The sequence below is a fragment of the Hordeum vulgare genome, chromosome 5H, assembly GCF_904849725.1.
Source record: "Hordeum vulgare subsp. vulgare chromosome 5H, MorexV3_pseudomolecules_assembly, whole genome shotgun sequence".
NCBI classification, from domain to species: domain Eukaryota; kingdom Viridiplantae; phylum Streptophyta; class Magnoliopsida; order Poales; family Poaceae; genus Hordeum; species Hordeum vulgare.
Genome location: NC_058522.1, coordinates 170,987,310 through 171,008,737, shown reverse-complemented (window position 1 = coordinate 171,008,737; position 21,428 = coordinate 170,987,310). Strand labels below are relative to the sequence as shown.

The 21,428-nt window shown below is 42.3% G+C and overlaps 1 protein-coding gene across 1 annotated transcript; it reads left to right on the top strand.

Annotated features, from left to right (window-relative positions):
- The first annotated feature begins 4,903 nt into the window (after positions 1–4,903).
- Positions 4,904–11,285, top strand: LOC123396459 (structural maintenance of chromosomes protein 5-like). Its single transcript, XM_045091390.1, has 5 exons — positions 4,904–5,146; positions 8,399–8,948; positions 9,047–9,120; positions 9,210–10,786; positions 10,893–11,285. Exons 1-4 carry the CDS (start codon positions 4,904–4,906, stop codon positions 9,399–9,401), a joined length of 1,059 nt encoding a protein of 352 aa, XP_044947325.1. The 3' UTR covers positions 9,402–10,786; positions 10,893–11,285.
- The last annotated feature ends 10,143 nt before the right edge of the window (positions 11,286–21,428 follow it).

Sequence of the window (21,428 nt, the reverse complement as noted above, 5' to 3'; positions counted from 1 at the left end):
AACATCTATCATCTTATTCTAGGCACATCGTCGGATGTCCATAGTCTGGCCTCTAACTCAGGCCAATCACCCTATTTCATCAAGGATACCATCTCACATAAGTCAACTCCACACCACTCATGCTAGTCAACACCAGGTCGGAGGGAAGGACTAAACCAAACACCACAAGTATGATATAGCTTCACTGCTCATGCAATCTTATGCAAGAAACTTGGGGAAGCATAAATGCTGGTAACCTTGAACTAAGATGCTACAAATCCAAGTTCTCAACTAGATTACCCAAGGGCCAGGGTAGTGCATTCCTATATTAACGGGAACACATAGTATACCATTCTAAGATCTGGTTCCCTTTCTACGAATCTGATCAAGTTGTCCATCAATCCGGTCGATCATCACTGGACCCATCACTCCTACAAATCCAATATTGACGGGGTTCTACACGAGCACTTAGAGTCCTCATGTTCCACATATTATCGCGAGGATTACGTCTCAGTATATCCTCCAACTTCCAATATCGTGGCCAACTAATCTCCCAAGCCATGCTTATACAGGTTCGTAAGTCAATTTGACGACTCCGCTAAACATGGTATCGTGACTGAGATCGTCGGGCTAAATCCAATTTACTCTGAACCATGTGGTCTCTGTCATCATCAATACTCTATTGATATCACCTATTTAAATCCAAAACTCAAGTCCAACAAGAACTTTTACTCATTACTCCAAGTATTTATGGTAAAATCATCAAACCAACTCAACTACTTGATAAAGTCAACTATACCACAAAGAATTTTCGCTTGTGATGATAATCGTACTTAATCCAAACTTACTCCAGGAACATGTAGGTTATGCTACTTATCAACTTGTTCCACCAAGTTCACCTACCTTTATAAGGGTCATACAATCCACCAAGACAGTCTAGCTATATCCTCAAGACACCTAACATTATCACCACAATCCTTAGTCTAATACTCTTATATCCGAGAACGGTCCTTCTTATGGCATCAGGGTTATGGTTCTAGCTTAAGAATGAAGGACACTCATTCACCGTGATCACTTGTTCCCTAAAGAACCCGGTGCTAAGCGGGGTTTATTGGGCCTCAACAGCTGTTCTCGCAATCTGTGTATTAGACACGTGACCAGAAAGTTGAGCTAGAAGGCTTGTGGAGGTTAGGCTAGGCTAGGGAGGGTTCTCAATTCTTAAGGGAAAGCATAACTCCTACGGGTTGCATGTGGTTAAGCATGCTATAGTGAGTGTCTTCATTGTCAGTTGTCCGTCGAAGTGGATCCCTGGTGCATCTTGTCTTGTTGATCTTCAGTTATCGAGAGGGGTGAGAGAGAGAGAGAACCGGCACAGAGGGCACTGCCTAAAGGTGTTATAGTGTAGTGCAATCAAACAAATGTCGAAAAGTCAAGTCAACATCAAGATGAGGCAGGTGATACAATCGCGTGCTTGTTTCCTAGAGAAAAAGCGCGACTTATATCAAGCGCAAACAAACAAAAACAATCAACACACAACATGGTCCCGTCCGAATCATTTCACGGACTCGACTTCGTGTAGGGGATTCACGACTCATCCTACCCTAGGGGCTCTCAGACTCGATAGTCGTGCTTGCTTCTTGCTCCAGAGGAGGAGTCCGCTCAATCTTCTCGGTCTTCTTACGGTGTTGCCATGCGTCTTGTTGTTATTTGCCGAAACGACTTGGGTTGGGCTGAAGGAGTTCTTGATGACTTCTCGTCTGGTGGTTGCCGACGAATATTGTTTCTCATGGCCGTCGTTGATAGGATCTTCTCTTGTCTTTGTATTCTGGTCATTGTCTTCTTCCCTTCCAAGGCGTCGAGAGTTCCAAGTGGACAATTTTTATAAAATGACATTAGCAAGGCATGATAGAGTTTCGACCTGTCAGTCATGATGATTATATTATTATCACCTGGAGCAGGGGATGAAGAGAACCATTTTCCTGCTCACTAAGGTGAGTCGGACCAAATGGCGGGTTTCTCATCGACCGGTGGTGGTCAACACAACCTTGATATTGACAGGGTCGCTCTATTAGTGATGCAGATCATGGTCTTGCACAAATTACATCCTCATTATCGTAGGCGAAGGTGGCATCACTTTGGAATAGTGTCAAGCATATCGCCATCTTTTGGGCCTCGACGTCCTTGTTCCCCATGGAGGTACTTCTGTTGGTGTTGTCTGGTCGTAGCGTTGTCATCCTTGTCCTTCAGTACATGGGTGGTCGCTTGGAAAGATTGCTTCCTTCCAAGTTACCTAAGAGGACTTTAATCAATCCCGTGGTCAGGCCTAAAGGTGCTAGCGACCATTTACAGTTTTTTAAAAAGTAGATCAGGGAAGTCGAGAGAATAAGTATGGAAGTGCTAAGGTAGAACCTTCGCTTTCTTTGAAGATTTAGAAGAGGTGACAAATATACAGATTTGTAAGTACTTTTGAAGGTTCTGGAAATCAGTTTCATCGTAACTAACGACCATGCTAACTAAGGGTTTCCTACAGTCAGGATGTCTCTGATACTAGCTCTGTGGGGACCCGGACTTACGAGTTGACTTTGCCGAATGAACGTGCTTAGTGATCCTAGAGATCAATACTCACCGAACACACAAATACTGAATATCAAGAGTCTTACATCCAACATACTGTTTGATACAACAAATGACCATTATGGTCAAGTCTTGCATAGATAGGGCCTATAGGGCCAATCACACCGATACAACTACTAGCGGAAATCTTGGTAATAAACGGGAGCCCATGCCATCAGCCTTCACCAACAGGCATTCAGACTGGGAAGCGTCCTAGTTCATGTGTGTGTCTCCGATGACGAATTCTTCTCCAAACTCCGGTTCTTCCATGTCTGGTCAATAACATAGCCAGTGGAAAGCCAGTGAATACTTTGAATGTACTCGCAAACAGCACACGATATGGAAAATGCAGTTGGTATGATAATAGGTGACATGCAAAATTTGCGGAAAGCAAACATTGAATGTAAATAAACATGATCATAGACGGGTATGGATATGCATCACAAGCTAGATGGTATTCAGAAGAACAGGTTACATATATCAACATATCTGCTGAGGGTTGAACACTTCGGGTTCACCCGATATGCCAAGTCACCAAACTTGGTCATATCAACTCTTTTAGATAACACCTTGAACACACACACACACACACACTTGGGTTATGCGGAAACGACTAGACGTAGTTTAAGCAGGATTACTCAACTGTCCTTGACTGTGGACATGGCTATTCGAATAGTTTTACACTCTGCAAAGGTTGTTCGCTGTACCCACGAGACCCGGGAAACTTCCGTTTCATCCACGCCTCGTGATATATAACATACACGAGGAAAGTACCCGGTCAATGCCTTTCCTTTGGCGACACTAGACAAAGAGTTCCACTCGATTGGTACCCAGCCCACATGATGTACGTCTTACGAGCACCGACCCTAGACTGTTTCATCCATGTGGGGACCAAGGGTGTGCCCGGAATACGTAAGAACGACATAGTCGACCTACCTGGTACGACCCCGTCACGAGAGTGACCACATATCACTCCCGCCACTAGTAATGTGGATCTTTGCTAGCACCGACAAAAGTAATCGACAAAGCCCCATCCCATAAAGGGTTATCATGGTCGCACATGTAAGGTTGGGATGGTCGAAACATCATAAATGTATTCCTATTTCCGAAAACACACACAGAAAACTTTACCCGGTGCACCACTGCTTCCCAAGTGGCCACCTATATCGTCATCATCACCCTCGGGCATTAGTGGCACCCGACAGGGTTTTCGTAAACCTTTGATATCAACTATACCATGATCATGCAGATGCTTCTACTATGCATAGCTCTACTGTCTACTTGTCAACGTAATATCACCGTTACCCTCATAGGTGGTAGGATCATGCTCATATGCAAGTGCTCTGGAGGAGCCATCGGTAACACCGTATTGATGGTTTACCGAATAATCATGATCATATGCAACGGGAATAATTACTCTATATGGCATGCAATAAACATTTTGCTCAAACATGGTCAAAGGGATGCTTGCCTTGGTCACATAAGTCGTCGGGGTCTTCGTGGTCTTTCGGTCCAACTCCGAGTACTCTATCTACCCGTCAACTATCGTCGGAAACAATCAGAGTAAGACACACAACAAGCAGAACAAAAGTCTTATATAAATGGAAGTTATATTTCTCTTGGACCACTCTGGTCATAAGAAAAATAACTGAAGCTTGGTAGAGGAGATTTGGACCATCGGCGATTTCTGAACGGATGAAATGGGGAATAGGTGATCCTTTATGAAGCTTAGAGAAAATATCATAATAAAAATGAGTGGAGGCACTCATTTAACAAAGCATGATTTTAGAAACATTTAGAAAGTTGTATCACTGGATTTTGAGTTGATATGAATATTCTAGGGATTTTCTAATATTGGATAAATAGCAAAAGCAAGGCTTTTATTTAATGCAACACAATCATGCCTGATAAAAATGTTGACTAAGGTTTCAAAAATAGGGCATGATATAAGAAGACTCTGGAAATTGCAATCACTCCATTTGGAGTTGATTTGAATCCTCTAGGATTTTTGAAGGGTGAGACTAGGAGTACTCAAATATGTATTTGAATAATAATACAACAGAAAAGTTCTTTGGAAAAAACTGCAAAGTACATATGTGCATAGGCAAGGATTTTAGGAGTTCCTAGGAATTTGTATCACTAAATTTGGAGCTAATATGAATTAACTATGGATTTTAGAATTTATAAGAAAATGAAAAGGAGAGGGGATTCACTTAGGGCTAAGATGCGCCCAGGGCGCAAGATGGACATTGGGCCGGCCCATTTGCTCGGGTCGCACTGAAGGAGCTAAGTCAAAGGCGTATTACGCCCGATGCAGTTTGGCCTCAGGGAAACGGATCCGGATGGAGTCACCTCCACTTATGGGGATGGGCCCGGCCGTCGTGCCGCTGACTGGCGGCCCCAGCCGTCAGTTTCTTCCTTAACCTCCTGCTCGTATGCAGGGGAGGCAGGGAGGCTGGAGGAGCTTGCGTCGGCGCTCGTTCCGGCGGCTCCAGCAGCCCCGGGTGCAGCTCGGGCCACCGACTGGTTTGGGAGCTACGTCGCACCCAACTCGGTGCTTGTGTCCGCACGGAGGAGCTCGAGCCGTTGTGGCTTGGGGTGGTTGCGGGGACACCCCGTCAGGTCGCCGTGGCCATGAGCGCGTCATGCCCCTAGGAGAGAATGGGTATAGGGAGGCTTGAAGGCGACGAGGGAAAAAAAACCTCGTGGTGCCTAGGGAGGAGAGAGAGGCCTTGGTGCTACAGAGTTGGGAGAGAGCAGGAGGAAGGCTTTGACCAGGGGAGGAAGAAGAGGGTGGGATCTCCAATGGGTGCTCCTGGAGGTTGATAGGAGGGAGGAGGAACTGAGGGAGAGCCAGAGAGGGCTCAGGGTGAGGAGATAAGAGAGGGGTGACATGGAGAGCTCGAGAGCTCTTGGGTGCTCCCTAGCATGGGGGTGCACGCGCCACAGATGGAGCTTGGAAGCTAGCTGGTCTCGGGAATGGGTTGGACTGGTCCAGGGGGATCCAGTGGCTCGTTCTGGCAAGCTACAACAGCCGGATATGGCCTAGAGGAAGGAAAAAGGTGCAGAGCACATTTATTGCAGGCCGGGGTGGTGGTCACCACGGCCACCGATGCCCAGAGTGATATTTTGACTTGTCAAAGATGTCCCTCGTGCAAGGAATGCATGCAGAAAGGTGACTCTGGAGTTTGGTTGCATATGGGGCTGATTTGAATAGCTTTGACTAGAGTTTATCTTGCTACAGCAGACTTAGGGCTAGAAATGAGGGTACTTAATGGAGTGACCTAAGGATGAAACTTCGTCTAGCATGCCTGGCTATGCAAGGACTACAATACAGCTCAGGAGGAGGAGTGTAGCTAGTCCGTGTAGTTCAAAGCCACATTTCAGCCAAAAATCAACTTGTAGATGTGCTGCTCATTTTTCCTACATGAGCATGCCATCTCTTGGTTTGAAATGATGCCTTGGGATGCTGGGGGCTCTCTGGAAAGAGGTGGGGCATTATCTTAAGCATAGGTGGGGCAAGAGGGTTAAAAATTGTGCTGCCATGGTAAAAGGGAGAGGTAACTACATGGAGTTTCCCTCCAATAATTGACTAGAGGCCATGGCGAACCCTACTACATGTAAAAGGTAACTATATAGAGTTGTGGTAGAAATTTAAACTCAACGGTGATAGTGGAAGTTGCCAAAGCAGCATCTTTGGTGAATGCACACAAGGTGTTTGATGGGTGTTAGGGCTAGCAGATGGATTCCAATTGATATTAAATTTAACAGGATCACATAATATATGAAAATAACCTTGGACACCAAATTTGGGATTTTGTGGAGAAGGTTTCCAATGTAGACTTGGAAATCCCATGAAATGGGCAGAAATGGCCTTCTGCTTACAAAACTATTTAACTCAATTCCCACAAATTCAATATTTGGTGTGGGGGCATTATGTGAGCATTAAAGCAAGTCCAAAAAGTTTGTGCATTATTTGGTGTGGCGGCATTATTTGAGCATTAAAGTTCCCCAAAGTCAGAAATCAACAAAGAGGGTCCTGGGGTTGTTGGGACAAGTTCTTCTATTCTCCTTCATGCACCACTTGGTGTGGATGCATTATTGGAGTACCAGAACATGTCCATCAAATTTGAGCACAATTGGATACACTTGGCAATGTAGAGTTGCTCAAATTTGGATCTGGACAGATAGGGTTTTAGATTAATTAGGGAATCAAATTAACTTGGACTGAGATGAAACTTGGCAATATCATCACATATATGATATGTGACATGATGGAATTTTACACGAATTTATTGAGAATATTTCCTACAGAAATATTTGAAAAGCTTGAAATAGGAAGGAAGGGCTTTGGAGGGTTTTGCCCAATATTTTGAACATGACCATGTGTTGAAACTCATATATATGGAATATATATGTCCACTGAGTTTCCCTAATTTTTCTCAAATATTTTGAAATTAATAAAAATAACTTTCCTTCATAAAGGAACATTTCTGGCCTTAGAGGATGGTATTTAAATAAAATAGTAAAATAACTTTTAAAATAATAGTATTGTGGTTTTTGGAATCAATTTTGATAATGGGTATTAAATAAAACATTTGGTGAAAAATAACTTCTCTAATTTGAGGACTTGTAGTACAAATCCCAACTCAGGAGTTTTGAAAGCTTAAATCAAGAAATGCTTTTTGATGAAAATAATATTTGGTAAAATAGTTTCTGGTCCTAAACACATGTCATGAGCATTAGGCAAGGGTTTGGGTCAAGGAGCTGAGTTTGGAGAGTAGCAGGAGCATTTGATTCAAACACAAGCAATAGGCAAGCAAGCAAACATCACATCAAGCATCACAAGCATTCACAAAAAAATTAATTGGTCCTAATTTTGATGTAAGTCAAATCAGTTAGGAGAGTTAAACACAGGTTGTTACAGGCATTTGAGCACTAGCGGCTTTGGCTACCTCTACGTGGGCCTTAGCCGCAATGTCAGCCTGTGCAGTAGCTGAAGTGGGATGAATTGGATCCATCACCACGACATTATACTCAAACTCTTGTTGCACGGGTAGGTGTTTTCTATCAAGCAAATATTAAATCTTCCCAACTTTGGAATTGATATGCATGTGAATGTATGGAGGATATCCCCATGACCTCTTCTGGTGAGCTGCAGTCTTCTTGATTGTCTCTGCAATCAAGTCCATCACCCTGATCCTGGTATGGCTATCAACATGATGGAGCATGTTAATGGAATAACCAGGTATCATCATATCACCACATGACTTGGAAATCAACATGACTTGTAAATCAACATATGCGTCAGTCATAAATCACCATAAGATGGCTCATCAACTAACGACTCGTATATGATGCGCTCAGTCATCCATATAATCTTCCCATCTAGATAAAAATGTGTTGTGAAATAGAAATAGATAATCACCTCATCATTCCAAGCTGTCAACTCTCTACCAACAAAAGTATCACACTACTAGGAAAAGGGCTATAGATAATATAGACACTAATGACGCACCAGACAAGTGGTGCGCCACTGCTACCAAGCTGTCAACTCTCTACCAACAAAAGTATCACACTACTAGGAAAAGGGCTACAGATAATATAGACACTAATGACGCACCAGACAAGTGGTGCGCCACTACTATATAGCAGTGGCGCACCATGTGCAGATGCACCATTAGTGTGATGGACACTCAAGGGACACTACACACACGGTGCGCCACTTCTAACAAACTTTTTTTTCCAATAGTACTAATGGCGCACCGGGGCAGATTGCGCACTGCGCCACTAGTATAATTCTCAGCCCAAGCCCAAAGCCACCAATGCGGTTGCCTTCCATTTTTTTCCTCCAAATTCCCCACCCCGTCCAGTCCCGTCCCGCCGAACAGCCCAAACCCCAAAGCCCTACCAACCCATTCCCCCGGCCGCCGCCGCCGCCGTCCATGGCGCCCGCCCGTGCCGCCCCAAGCTCGAGCCCTATGCCTCCGCCTCCACCTCCGCCGCGCAGCATCAGCATCAGCGGGGCGACGATGACTACGTGTCGGGCAACATCATGGAGATCGAGCTCTGCAACTTCATGACCTACGACCGCCTGGTCAGCCGCCCCGGCCCGCGCCTCAACCTCGTCGTCGGCCCCAACGGTTCCGGCAAGAGCTCCCTCGTTTGCGCCATCGCGCTCGCCCTCGCCACCGACCCCTCTATCCTCGGCAGGGCCTCCAGCGTCAGGGCCTTTGTCAAGCGCGGCGAGGAGTCCGACCACGTCCGCCTCTCCCTCCGCTCCCAGTCACAGGCCAGCGACATCCACATCACCCGCAAGGTCGATACCAACAATAAGTCTGAGTGGCTACTCGACGGTCTCTACTACAAACCCTATATCTATCTATTCTATTGTATTCACATGTATACTCTTGCTCAAAACAACTTTTGACAGATTCTTGTTTCTTTCATTCAGGCACTTCTGTCCCCAAGAAGGATATCATCGACGTCATCAAGAAGTTCAACATCCAAATCAATAACCTCACTCAGGTAGGTCTGTGTGTCGTGTCATCCTCTCTTCTTCACAGAGTAGGCGACACTGTGTACCTATACCCGAATGACGATTTGTCTCGATTTAGTTCTTGCCGCAAGATCGGGTCTGTGAGTTTGCAAAGCTCACCCCCATCCAGCTGCTAGAAGAGACAGAGAAGGCTGTGGGCGATCCCAACTTACCTGTTCAGCATCGCCAGCTTATAGAACGGAGCAGGGAGCTCAGGAATATTGAAGTGGTAAACATCAATCCTTCCATGTTTTCCCTGTTCAACATCTGACAGTGTTGACAATTCTCGCATGCACATAAAAAACATTTTAAATCGGTTGCTGCGGGTGGCGGTGCTCTGGGGTGCAAGGGTAGCGTGGTGCACAACTCCGACTGTTGAAGACACTGCGGCACAACCACGTCGGTCTGTGTGCAGCCCCAGTTCTTCAACACTAACCTGACCTTCCATAAGTGGGCGTTCAGAGGTTTGGCGCCCTTGCCTATCCATTCTCTGAATCGGTTTGGTGTGGTGGAGATGTAAGTGTCTGATAGTCTTCAGTTTGTTAGAACAAAGGGTACGAGGTAAATACAAGATTCATTGCTTGCTGGTTTGTTACGATATTTCACCTGATGGGAGATAAGATGAATTACTTGCTGGTTTGGTATGATATTTGGCCTGACTGGAGAAAAGATGAATTACTTGCTGGTTTATCTGAGTAACTTGGTTGCATTAATACTAAAAACACATGTTATCTGTTTCTCCCTTGCTATTTCTATCTAGGGAAGATTATAGTTTGACCATGGAGTAGAAATCAAATGCTTCATATTGGAATGTTTGTTGGATAAGAAGGTACAAAAACTAAACGGTGTTCTCATGGCTTTTCTTATTTATGTTTGGTGTTCAAGATACTTATGCCACCATGTAAAATATTTATCTAATAACTTCTCTCTTGTTGTGCAGCTATATCGGAACCTCTTGATAATGCAGTAGATGAGCTTTGTAATATCTTCTACCATCTTATATGAACTAGATACTCGCTAATTTAAATTGTTTGATCATACTCAAACGCTTGAAACACGAAGTATTCTATTGTAAGCTGAAAAATTGTGATGTCACATTCATGTTTCTCGAAAAACACTCTATACTGCTATCACATTTATTTGTTTATTTTGTTGCATTTGTGTATTATAACTCAATGCTCTGTTGATCAGCGTGTTGGTAACTTCGCTCCCTAACACATGCCTCATCTCTGATGGCGGCGACATGGAACAACACTTCTGTGCGATTAGTACTGTAACTTTGTGAACTGAAATTATTATAACCAGTGTTACAAATGTTTGCCGAGGAAAAGTCCTTCCAGCAAAAGAAGATCCGGAGGCAGGTTTCCTATCTTGACCAGTATTTCCTTTTGTTCCTAATTGTTGGCTCTTTCCTATGGAAGCTCTGGAAAAAAATGAAGTGTCCTAAAATTAAGGACTAATGCTTTTGACATCTGATTTGAGAAAACTGATTTACAAAATATAACTAGAAGGCAGATTGTAGCATTCATCATTGCTATCTTATACAAAGACAGTTGGCGTCTAGAGTGACGCCGTCGACGAGCAAGTCGGCGTCTGTGAAGCTTCGCTGGAGCCATTCCAGCTCTTCCAGAGTCATAAGGAGAGCCTGAAGTCAGGGTATGTTCAGTCGAGCACACTCGCTTCTTTCAGAATTTATATATAATCATTAGAAGTTCAGAACCAGTCATGCCAAAGATATGAAGTGGAACACATTTGCATGCAGCGAAGCTGTGGAGCCAGGACACCAACGGTGCTAAGCCATTTTCCATCGAGAGGACAATGGCTGCCATCAGGGACCTCCAGACCAAGCTCAAGATCTCCCTCGCCTCCGTTGATGCCGTGTTTCAAGAGGGTTATCACCATCCACGACGGCGAGCTAATGCGGTAGCTCGTGGTGCTGATCTGAATGTATATGTTTCTGTTATAGTGTGCTCGATCTAATGATGTATCTTATGTTGCCAAACAACAAAATGCTCCTGCCGATGCTTGCATGTGATGACATGGCATTTCAGTTTCTTCCTCGCATGATGTTCCAATGTAATAAGTCAATCGAGAATTGCATGTACATGTGCTTCTATCAGATAAAAAAATGAAAGTGAAAAAGGACGTTCATCTACCTGGCACCGCCCATATGCCCCTCAGGCGGCGCGCCATGGGCGCGCCCAAACAACTAGTATTCATACTAGTGGCGCACCACTCAGCACTTTAGTGGCGCACTTCAAAAAGCACACTAGTGGCACATCGTCAACTAGTGCGCCATTAGTAAGCCAGAGCACATGGGTAAATATGGCTCCATGGAAGGCATACTAATGGCGCACAATAGGCTATACTAATGACGCACTACCTGATGCGCCATTAGTATACCACATACTAATGGCGCACCTGTGGTGCGCCAATAGTAGAAAAATCTACCGGCGTGATGCTACTGGCGCACCTGTAGTGCGCCATTAGTAGCCAAAACAGGTGCGCCACTAGCATGCCTTTTCCTAGTAGTGTCAATGCTAATGGCCTTGAAGTTCTCTAGTATATGAGGGAAGTAGTCATCATTTCCCTTGATCAACTTCTAATCAACGTATCTCTTGTCTAGTAAGAGAGTCTCATAAAAATCTTGCTCTGCCTTAGTGTCCACGCTACCATCAACATTTGTCATTCTCGTGATAGCATAGTGATACGTCTCCAACGTATCTGTAATTTTTTATTGTTCCATGCCATTATATTATCTGTTTTGGATGTTTTATATGCATTTATATGTTGTTTTATATTATTTTTGGGACTAACCTATTAATATAGAGCCTAGTGCCAGTTTATGTTTTTCCACGTTTTTGAGTATTGCAGATAAGGAATATTAAATGGAGTCCAAATGGAATAAAATCTTCGGATTGATTTTTTTTGGACCAGAAGAAACGCAGCAGACTTGGAGTAGGGGACAAGGCATCTGCTGGGAGGCCACCAGCTTGCAGGGCGTGCCCTGGGGGGTGGTCGTGCCCCTTGGCTTGTGCCCTCCTGCAGGTCTCCTAAACCTATTCTTCATCCTATAAATTCCCAAATATTCCTGTATCGCCAAAAAGAGCTACGATAATACTTTTATGCCACCGGGAGCCTCTCTTCTCGTGAGATCCAATCTGGGAGCCTTTTCCAGTAATCTGTCGGAGAGGAAATTGATCATGGAGGGCATCTACATCATCTCCATTACCCCTTCGATGATGTGTGAGGAGTTCACCACAGACCTACGGTCGATTGATAGCAGCTAGATGGCTTCTTCTCTCTCTTTGATCTTCAATATCATGTTCTTCATGATCTTCATGGAGATCTATCCGATGTAATACTCTTTTGCCGTGTGGTTCTAGAGATCCGATGAATTTTGAGTTTATGTTCATATTATCTATAAATATTATTTGAGTCTCTTGTGAATTCTTACATGCATTATTTCATATCTTTGCAAGTCTCTTCGAATTATTTGTTTGGTTTGGCCAACTAGATTAGTAATTCTTGCAATGGGAGAATTGTTTAGTTTTGGGTTCAATCTTGCGGCCTCCTCACCCAATGACATAGTAGGGGTAGCGAGGCACGTATTGTATTGTTGTCATAGAGGATAAAAATATTGGGTTTTCATCATATTGCTTGAGTTTATCCCTCTACATCATCTCATCTTACTTAATGTGTTACTCTGTTCTTCATGAACTTTATACGTTAGATGCAGGCAGGAGTAGGTCGACGTTTGGAGTAATAGTAGTAGATGCAGAATCGTTTCGGTCTACTTGACACGGACGTGATGCCTATATGCATAATCATTGCCTTGGATATCTTCATAATTATTCGCTTTTCTATCAATTGCTTGACAGTAATTTGTTCACCCACCGTATTATTTTCCTTTATGAGGGAAGCCCTCCTCTAGTAAACCTGTGGCCCACGGGTCTATTTTCCATATTATATTTTCACATCTATAAACTAAAAATACCAAAAATACTTTTCTGCAATTTATATACTTTTGTTTCCGCAATCTATTATATCTATCTCTATCAGATCTCATCCTTGCAGATAACTCTCAAGGTATTGACAAGCCATTTATAGCGTTGGGTGCAAGTGTTTGATTGTTTTTGTAGGTAGTACTGTTGGGGCCTTGCTTGTTCCTCCTACTCGATTGATACCTTGGTTCTTAACAAACTGAGGGAAATACTTAATTATCTACTTTGTTGCATCACCATGTCCTCTTCAAGGGAAAACCAACGCAAGCTCAATAGGTAGCAAGAAAGATTTCTGGCGCTGTTGCCGAGGAGGATACATAGCAAGATCAAGCCTACCAAGTACCCATCACAAACTCATCTCTTGCATTTACTTTATTTGCCTTTTGCCTCTCGTTTTCCTCTCCCCCACTTAACCAATTTGCCATTTTATTCGCCTTCTTCTCGCTGGATTTCTTTTTGTCTACTTGTGTTACCATGTGCCTTCTATTTGCTTTCATCTTTGCTTGCTAAAAATCTATTGATATGGATCCTCATCCACTTGCTAATATTTTCAAGAGATCCAATTATGATGAACCAATTGCTAGTTAGTTGAGGGTACTTGATTATCTCCATAATGTTTTGCTTGAGATTCGTGAATCTGAAAATTGTGATGAACTGATTCACGATGTTTCCTTTAATGAAAAGCATGATAGCAATGATATTTTTATAAATTCTATTAATTGTGCTAATGACAGGCAAACCCATCAGCTTGGGGATGCTATATTTGATGAGTTTTCCATGACCACTACTTATTGCAATGATCATGATTGGGGTGATAATGCTTCTTATGATCTTGATAATTTATTTAATACTCTTGATGAATATGATATCGAAAGTGGGTTTGGAAGCATGTCAACTTTAGGTAAAAGTAATCCCACATATTTCGAGAGTGTTCAATCTTATGAACTATTTTATAAAAGTGGGTTTGGAGAGGTCATGACTTTAGTTAATATTAATCCCACTACCTTGGAAGATTGTAAGACTTTTATGCATGTGGATCATGAAAATAATGTTGTATGTGATAGCTATATTGTTGAATTTATTGATGATGCTACTGAAAATTACTATGAGAGAGGAACATATTCTTTTAAATACTACAATGATATCAAGTTTCTTCTCTATGTGTTGGAAATTTTGAAGTTATACTTTTTTCCCTTCCTATGCTAATTGATTCTTGTTCCCATAATTTGTTTGCTCAAAAAATACCTATGCATAGGAAATGGGTTAGACTTAAATAATATTATTTCCATGTTATTCATGATGCTTTGTTTATGTTTCAGTTCTTTACCTTTATGCGAGCATCATTGATATCATTATGCCTAGCTAGGGGCATTAAACAATAACGCTTGTTGGGAGGCAACCCAATTTTATTTGTTTTGCTTTTGTTTTTGCTTCTGTTTTTTAGTGCTTCACACATTATTACCACTTTAATAATTGTGTTTTCGTGTTTTAATTAGTGTTTGAGCCAAGTAAGACATTTGGGATGTTCTACAGTGTTTGCAAGTTGAGTTTGCTGAAAAACAGAAACTTTTGCTCTAAGTCCAGGAATTTTATAAATTTTTGGAGTTATAGAAGTATTCGAAGTAAACATATTGCTACAGATTGTTTTGTTTTTTGACAAATTCTTTTTTTTGTGTTGTTTGCTTATTTTGATGAATCCATGGGTTGTATCAAGGGTATGAACCATGGAGAAGTTAGAATACAATAAATATTACATTAATATAAATAAATAATAAGTTCACAATAGTACCTAAATAAAGAATAAGTTCACAATAGTTCACAATAGTACCTCATGAGTTTTTTGTGTTGTGATGTTTTCAAGTTTTGGGTAAATATTTGATGGACTATGGAATAAGTCGTGGAAAGATCCTAAGTTTGGGTATTCCCAAGGCACCCCAAATCATATTCAAGGATAGCAAAGAGCCTAAGATTGGGGATGCCCCGGAAGGCATCCCCTCTTTGTCTTCAATCCATCGGTAAATTTACTTGAGGCTATATTTTTATTCACCACATGATATGTGTTTTGCTTGGAGCGTCTTGTATGATATGAGTCTTTACGTTTTAGTTTGACACAATCATCCTTGCTGCACACATCTTTTTAGAGAGATACACACTGAATCGTGAATTTATTAGAATACTCTTTGTGCTTCACTTATCTCTTTTGAGCTAGGCAATGTTGCTCTAGTACTTCACTTATATATTTTAGAGCACGACGGTGTTGTGTTTTAATGAAATTATTAAACTCTCGTACCTCACTTATATTATTTTGATAGTTTATTAAACAACATGGTAATTGGCATATGAATTTAGTCCTAATATAATAGGCATCCAAGAGGGATATAACAAAAACTTTCATATTAAGTGCATTGAATATGATGAGAAGTTTGATTCCTTGCATATAGTTTTGATATATGAAGATGGTAATATGAGAGTCATGCTACTAATTAATTGTGATTTAGAAAAATACTTGTGTTAAAGCTTGTGATTCCCGTAGCATGCATGTATGGTGAACCGTTATGTGATGAAGTAGAAGAATGATTTGTTTAATGATTATCAACCTTTGTGTCGAGGTCGAGATTGCGCTATGGTTAACTCCTACGAACCCTTCCCCTAGGATCATGCGTCTAATACTTTGCTTCGATGACTAATAGGCTTTCGCAATACGTATGTGAGTTCTTTATGACTAATGTTAAGTTCATGGATTATACGCACTCCCACCCTTCCACCTTTGCTAGCCTCTCTAGTACCGCACAACTTTCGCGGGTACATTAAACCCACCTTCCTCAAAACGACCACCATATATTTTCCTTCAAAACAGCCACCATATCTACTTATTATGGCATTTTCATAGCCATCCCGAGATATATTGCCATGCAAAACCACCATCCCGTTTTTATGACACGCACCATCACTTCCAAATTGCTTATAGAGTCATACTTTGTTCTAGAAATCGAGTTGTAATCTTTTGAGTTGTAAGTAAATATAAGTGTGATGATTTGCATTATTAGAGCATTGTCCCGTGTGAGAAAAGGATGATGGAAGCAATGATTCCCTCACAAGTTGGGATGAATCTCTGTACTTTACAAAAAATAAAAGAGGCCAGCGAAGCCCGTAAAAAAATAAAAGAGGCCAAAGAAGCCCACCAAAAAATCGAAAAAAAGAAAGAAAAAAGAAATAAAAAATGAGAGAATGGGAGAATTCTACTATCTCTATCCACACTTGTGCTTCAAAGTAGCACCATGTTCTTCATAAAGAGTCTCCTATTTTGTCACTTTCATATAACTAGTGGGATTACATCTTTCACACAACCACTTAGTTTTCTTTTGGAGCTTTCATACACTTATAGCTCTAGTGCATTTGTTGCATGGCAATCCCTACTCACACACATTAATATCTACTTATGGGAATCTCCATAGCCTCTTGATATGCCTAGTTAATGTGAGACTATCTTCTCCTTTTTTTGCAACCTCCACCACACACTATTCCACCTATAGTGATATATCCATGGATCACGCTCTTGTATTGCGTGAGAGTTGAAAAGGTTTGAGAACATAAAAAGTATGAAATAATTGCTTGATATCATCAGGGTTGTGCATGATTTAGATACTTCGTGTGGTGAAGATGGAGCATAGCCAGACCATATGATTTTGTAGGGATAACTTTCTAAGACCATGTTATTTTGAAAGGAAGCAATTAACTTATTAGTATGCTTGAAGTATTATTATTTTTATGTCAATATTAGACTTTTTTGAATTTTATGGATCTAAATATTGAAAGTGCGTTATATCGACTAGAGGGGGTGAATAGGTGATTTTTACAATTTCACCACTGAGGAAATTCCTTTTGAGGAAATTCCTCACTGATGACTAACTTACAGCTGAAACAGTAAAGGATCAGGAGTGCAAAGTTTCACTACAACAGTTTTTTAGTATGAGGAATGTGAAAACAGATTGCACAGTAAGCAGGCACGCAGAAAACATATGAGGATTAACTTGCGTGAAGAATTTGGGGTTGAGGAATTTGAGAGAAAGACTTCAGCAAATTCTTCAAACAGTGACACTGAAAATCATCAACACATAATCCGAGGAATATAAAGAGTTGAGGAATTTGAACCCGTTTCACAATGAAGACTATAGTTGATGACCCAGTTCCAACTGCTGTGACAGTTGTACATCTGGTTTGGAGCGGCTTGGTATTGAAACCAAAATACACACAGTCCTGGGACACACAGTCCCTACCGTATTCTCCTTGGGCTAAGAACACACAGTCCTCGCCCAACACTCATGGTAAGTCTTCAGGGCAGACTTCCAAACCCTTACAAACTTGGTCACCCGGCGATCCACAATTGACTGCTGGATTGCTCTAGACCATGACGCCTAACTGTCTGGATGATGCACAGTCCTCAAAGGTAAAAGGCTTCAGTCCCACATAGGAACAACTTCTTTAGTGATGCTCAATCACTTGGTTCTTGGCTTGTGGTTTGGTGTTTGGGGTATTTCCTCACTGATGTATTACTCTCGAAGACTCTAAGGAATTTGGGTTGCTCTTGTGACAAGTGTCAGTTTTTAACGAAGCAGCCAACCAGCTAATGGTTGTGGGGGCGGCTATTTGAAGCCTGGGAGCATCCCCACATGATTTGACACTAATTCCCTTGAATAATATGACCGTTGGTGTGGATAAGACCAATGATGTGGCATGGCTATCGAAACGGTCGGGACCCTCAACTGTGAGAGTCCTCATGTCACTCATATTCCTCACTTGAGGCTTTTGGTAGGATTAGGCTTGGGTTGAGCATCATGAGGAAATTCATTCCTATGTGTTACCTCGACCCCCTTTAATAGTACGGTGTTCCTATTACTCAAGTGTGAAGAAAACAAAACAGAAAGAGTGAATCTTCATGCTTCAAAGTCTTCATTATGATTTTCTTCAGGACACACCGAATTCCTCAATTTCAATATCTTCATGAGGAATATCAAATTCATCGCAGATTCTCCGCGATTCAAATCTTCAGCTTCAGATCAATTTCTTCAACCGAAGATATACGTTTTTAGGGGTCGATATTCATCGAATATTTCAAACTCCTCAGTGACTTATAGATCCTGTGTACACTCAAGAACACAATAGATACTTAACCTATAAGTCTTCAAACCACCAAAATCACTAACGGGCACTAGATGCACTTACAATCTCCCCCTTTTTGCTGGTTGATGACAATTAGGTTAAGTCTTCAACAGGGATAAAAATATGAAGTGTAAATACTCATTTGAGGAATTTGAAATCAAGATTCAGAGAGACTCTCCCTGAAGATGTGCATATCTTGAGGATTTTGCTTTTCACAGCAAATGCACATTGATGATTTATATCATGGAGATCTCCCCCTAAGTCTTGTAAATCATGCATACATATGACATATAGTATGAAGAAATTGTAGATGCATGATGAAAAATGGTATATGACGAATTCTAGCATGCATGCATTAAAATTTTGAGGAATAAGCATGCGAAGAAAAACGTTCAAAAGCGTCATAGTATCATCGGGATAAGTTACAACTCATTACATAAACACTTCAGAAGAGCCAAGAGTTTGTAACTTAAATATAGTTCATAAGCCCCAAAATATCCCGCGTGAAGTCTAACTCTCAAGTTTCTCCCCCTTTGTCATCAAGTGACAAAAAGGGACAAACTGAGGACTAACGCCCGTGAAGACTTTCACTCCTTGGCAGTTGATGAAGACGCGTGAGTATTCTTGGGAGCAGTCTTCTTCCTTGGACCGGTGGCAGTGTCTTGTTGTTCTTCATCAGATTCAATAGTGCGGAATGAAGAAAAAGAGCTGTCCTCAAGGTATGGAACTGGAATTGGCCTGAAATTTCTTCTTTGGTGGCCACGACCAGTCAAAGTCTCGCACAAACTCCAATTCTTCATGTTCTGTCGGAGTCTTCAGATGAGCAAGTGTGGCCCAGGTGCGATCAAAAACCTCATGAAGATAATGATGGTTAATCTTCACAGCATTCTGCTTTTCATTGAGGGTTTTCACAATGGCGCCGAACTGGCATTTGACACAGTTGTGATGCCGATCCACCTTATGGTGAAGACTGAGAAGAAGCTCTCTGGTATTCAGCACACGAGGAGCAACAGGGCTTGGAGGATGAGTCTCAGTATCATCCCATGAAGAATATGCTGCGGGCTCTCTGAACTGGCCATCAAGGGGCCTACGGCCTTCATCAATGACAAACTTGCCTTTTCCTTCAACAGGCTCGAAAGTCTTCTTGTTGACCCTGATAGGAGGCATATAACCAACATGGTTGTTTAAATCAGCATGAAAGTTGATGCCTGACCTTGTTCTGATGAATCTCATGATCCATGGAGCATATATCTTGTGGTCAAAAGTCCACATTGCATTGCCGGCCAAAGTCCTCAAGAAGAAATCATGAATGTTGATAGGAATACCATGGATGATGTTGAAGAGGATATTCTTCATGATTCCTACGACATCTTCTTCATCATCATGGCCCTTGATCGGCGCAAGAACACTGCAGAGGATTCTCTAAACTGTCCTTGGTTCATATTTGAGCTCATGGATGAGGAAAGTCGTTCTTGGTGGTTTTCCTTTAGCCAAAGGCTTCATGAGGACTTCCATCATCCTGTTGGGCAGCTCACCCTCATCATAAAGCTTCACGGCTTGCTCTGAGGGAATTGACACTCACAGTTCACGCAGGAGCTCAATGGCAGGAGCCTTGTGGTGTGTTGTTTGCGTCATCCAGTCAAACACCCAGGTGTTGATGTCTGCGGGATCTCCAGATATGTGAAGAGTGGCATAAAATTGAAGAATAAGCTCACTGTTCCAATCACAGATATCTGAGCACATTGGGAGGAGTCCGGCTTCATGAAGGACGTTGAGGACTGGAGCCAGACATGGTATTTCTTCAAGCTCAACATGAGGAACATTCTTGTGCTGGAAAATCTTGTTTCTTCCACACAACACAGAGGCATAGAAATTGAGATGTGTCCTCATCCAAAACTTCAAGTGCCTGATTTGAGGCTTGTCATAGGGATTTTCACTCGTGAAGAAAGTGCGTTCTTCAAAGAAGGACTCCTTTTGAAACTTTTGCCGCTTTGAGAACGGTTGACGCTGCATGGGCTGAAGGTTTGGCTGTTGGACATGAGGGGAGACAGCAATTGCAGACTTTGGGTTGAGGAAGACGAAGGCATTGTCTGGGTCTGGTGCATTTACCTCAGCATGGTCCTCAGGGTGAGGAATTTCATCAGCTTGAGCTTCAGGCTGAGGAGCATGCTCTTGTTGCGCTTCAAGCGGAGGAATGGGATCTGGCTGAGCTTCAGGCTGAGGAATGTCGTCAACTGGAGCATCATGTTGAGGGTTTTGCTCCGGAGGAAGAATGGGTTCATCCTGAGCCTCAGTTTGAGGATCTTGCTCAGGAGGAGTGGGGTCAGCCTGATCCTCAGGTTGAGGATTTTGCTCAGGACCCTGACTTTCATCAGCTTGAGGATTCTCACTTTGTTCTTCCTCAGCTTGCTTGGTGATTGAGCCAGATTCATCAGCTGGTGCAGCTGATCCTTGTGCAGTTTCTATATGAGAAATGGAAGGCTGAGGACTATCGTCAATGCGAATTTCTTTGTTAGTATGTTCCCCAGATGCATCATCCTTCATTTCCTCATCAGGCCCTTGCTCCTGGTCGTCGCTGGCGAAGGTAACAATTTCATAAGATGGAGCGCTGTTAAGTGGTACAAGATCCGGTGGAGCATTTTCTTCAAGTGCTTTGAGGCGCTTGGCCTTAGTGTGTTCTTCTGCTGAAGAGGCTTTTCTCTTCTTGGCTTCCTTTTTAGCAGCCCTTGTCTTTTTCACGTCAGATGCAGATGGTGTCATCTTCTTCACCTTTTAAGCTTTTGGTGAAGGTGTTTTCTCAGCAGATTCATCAGCTGGCTTTGAGTCAGCAGCTGGAACAGATTCATCAGCTGGCTTTGAAGCAGCAGCTAGAGCAGGGTCTGTCTCACCATCTGTAGCACATTCATTAGCTGGATTTTCAGTGGTGATTTCCTCAATTGCCAATTCATCCACATGGCTTTCTTGAGGGATTTCCTCAGCTTGAGCAGTTTCATCAGCTGGTTCTTCAATTAGAGGCTGAGGAGATGGTACTGGAGGGGTCGCTTTCTTGTTGTAGTCGTTAACAGCTTCAGTAGCAAGTTTGATGAAATTTATTTTGAGACTTTGACGGTCAGAAAGCTTGGAGTACTTATCTG

Bases quoted from the DNA above. Each gene is read 5' to 3' on its own strand.
- LOC123396459 (XM_045091390.1), top strand. From the start codon at position 4,904: ATGCAGTTTGGCCTCAGGGAAACGGATCCGGATGGAGTCACCTCCACT. The intron at 8,949-9,046 runs GTCTCTACTACA...TCTTTCATTCAG, and splicing joins GTCTGAGTGGCTACTCGACG to GCACTTCTGTCCCCAAGAAG. The intron at 9,121-9,209 runs GTAGGTCTGTGT...GTCTCGATTTAG, and splicing joins AAATCAATAACCTCACTCAG to TTCTTGCCGCAAGATCGGGT.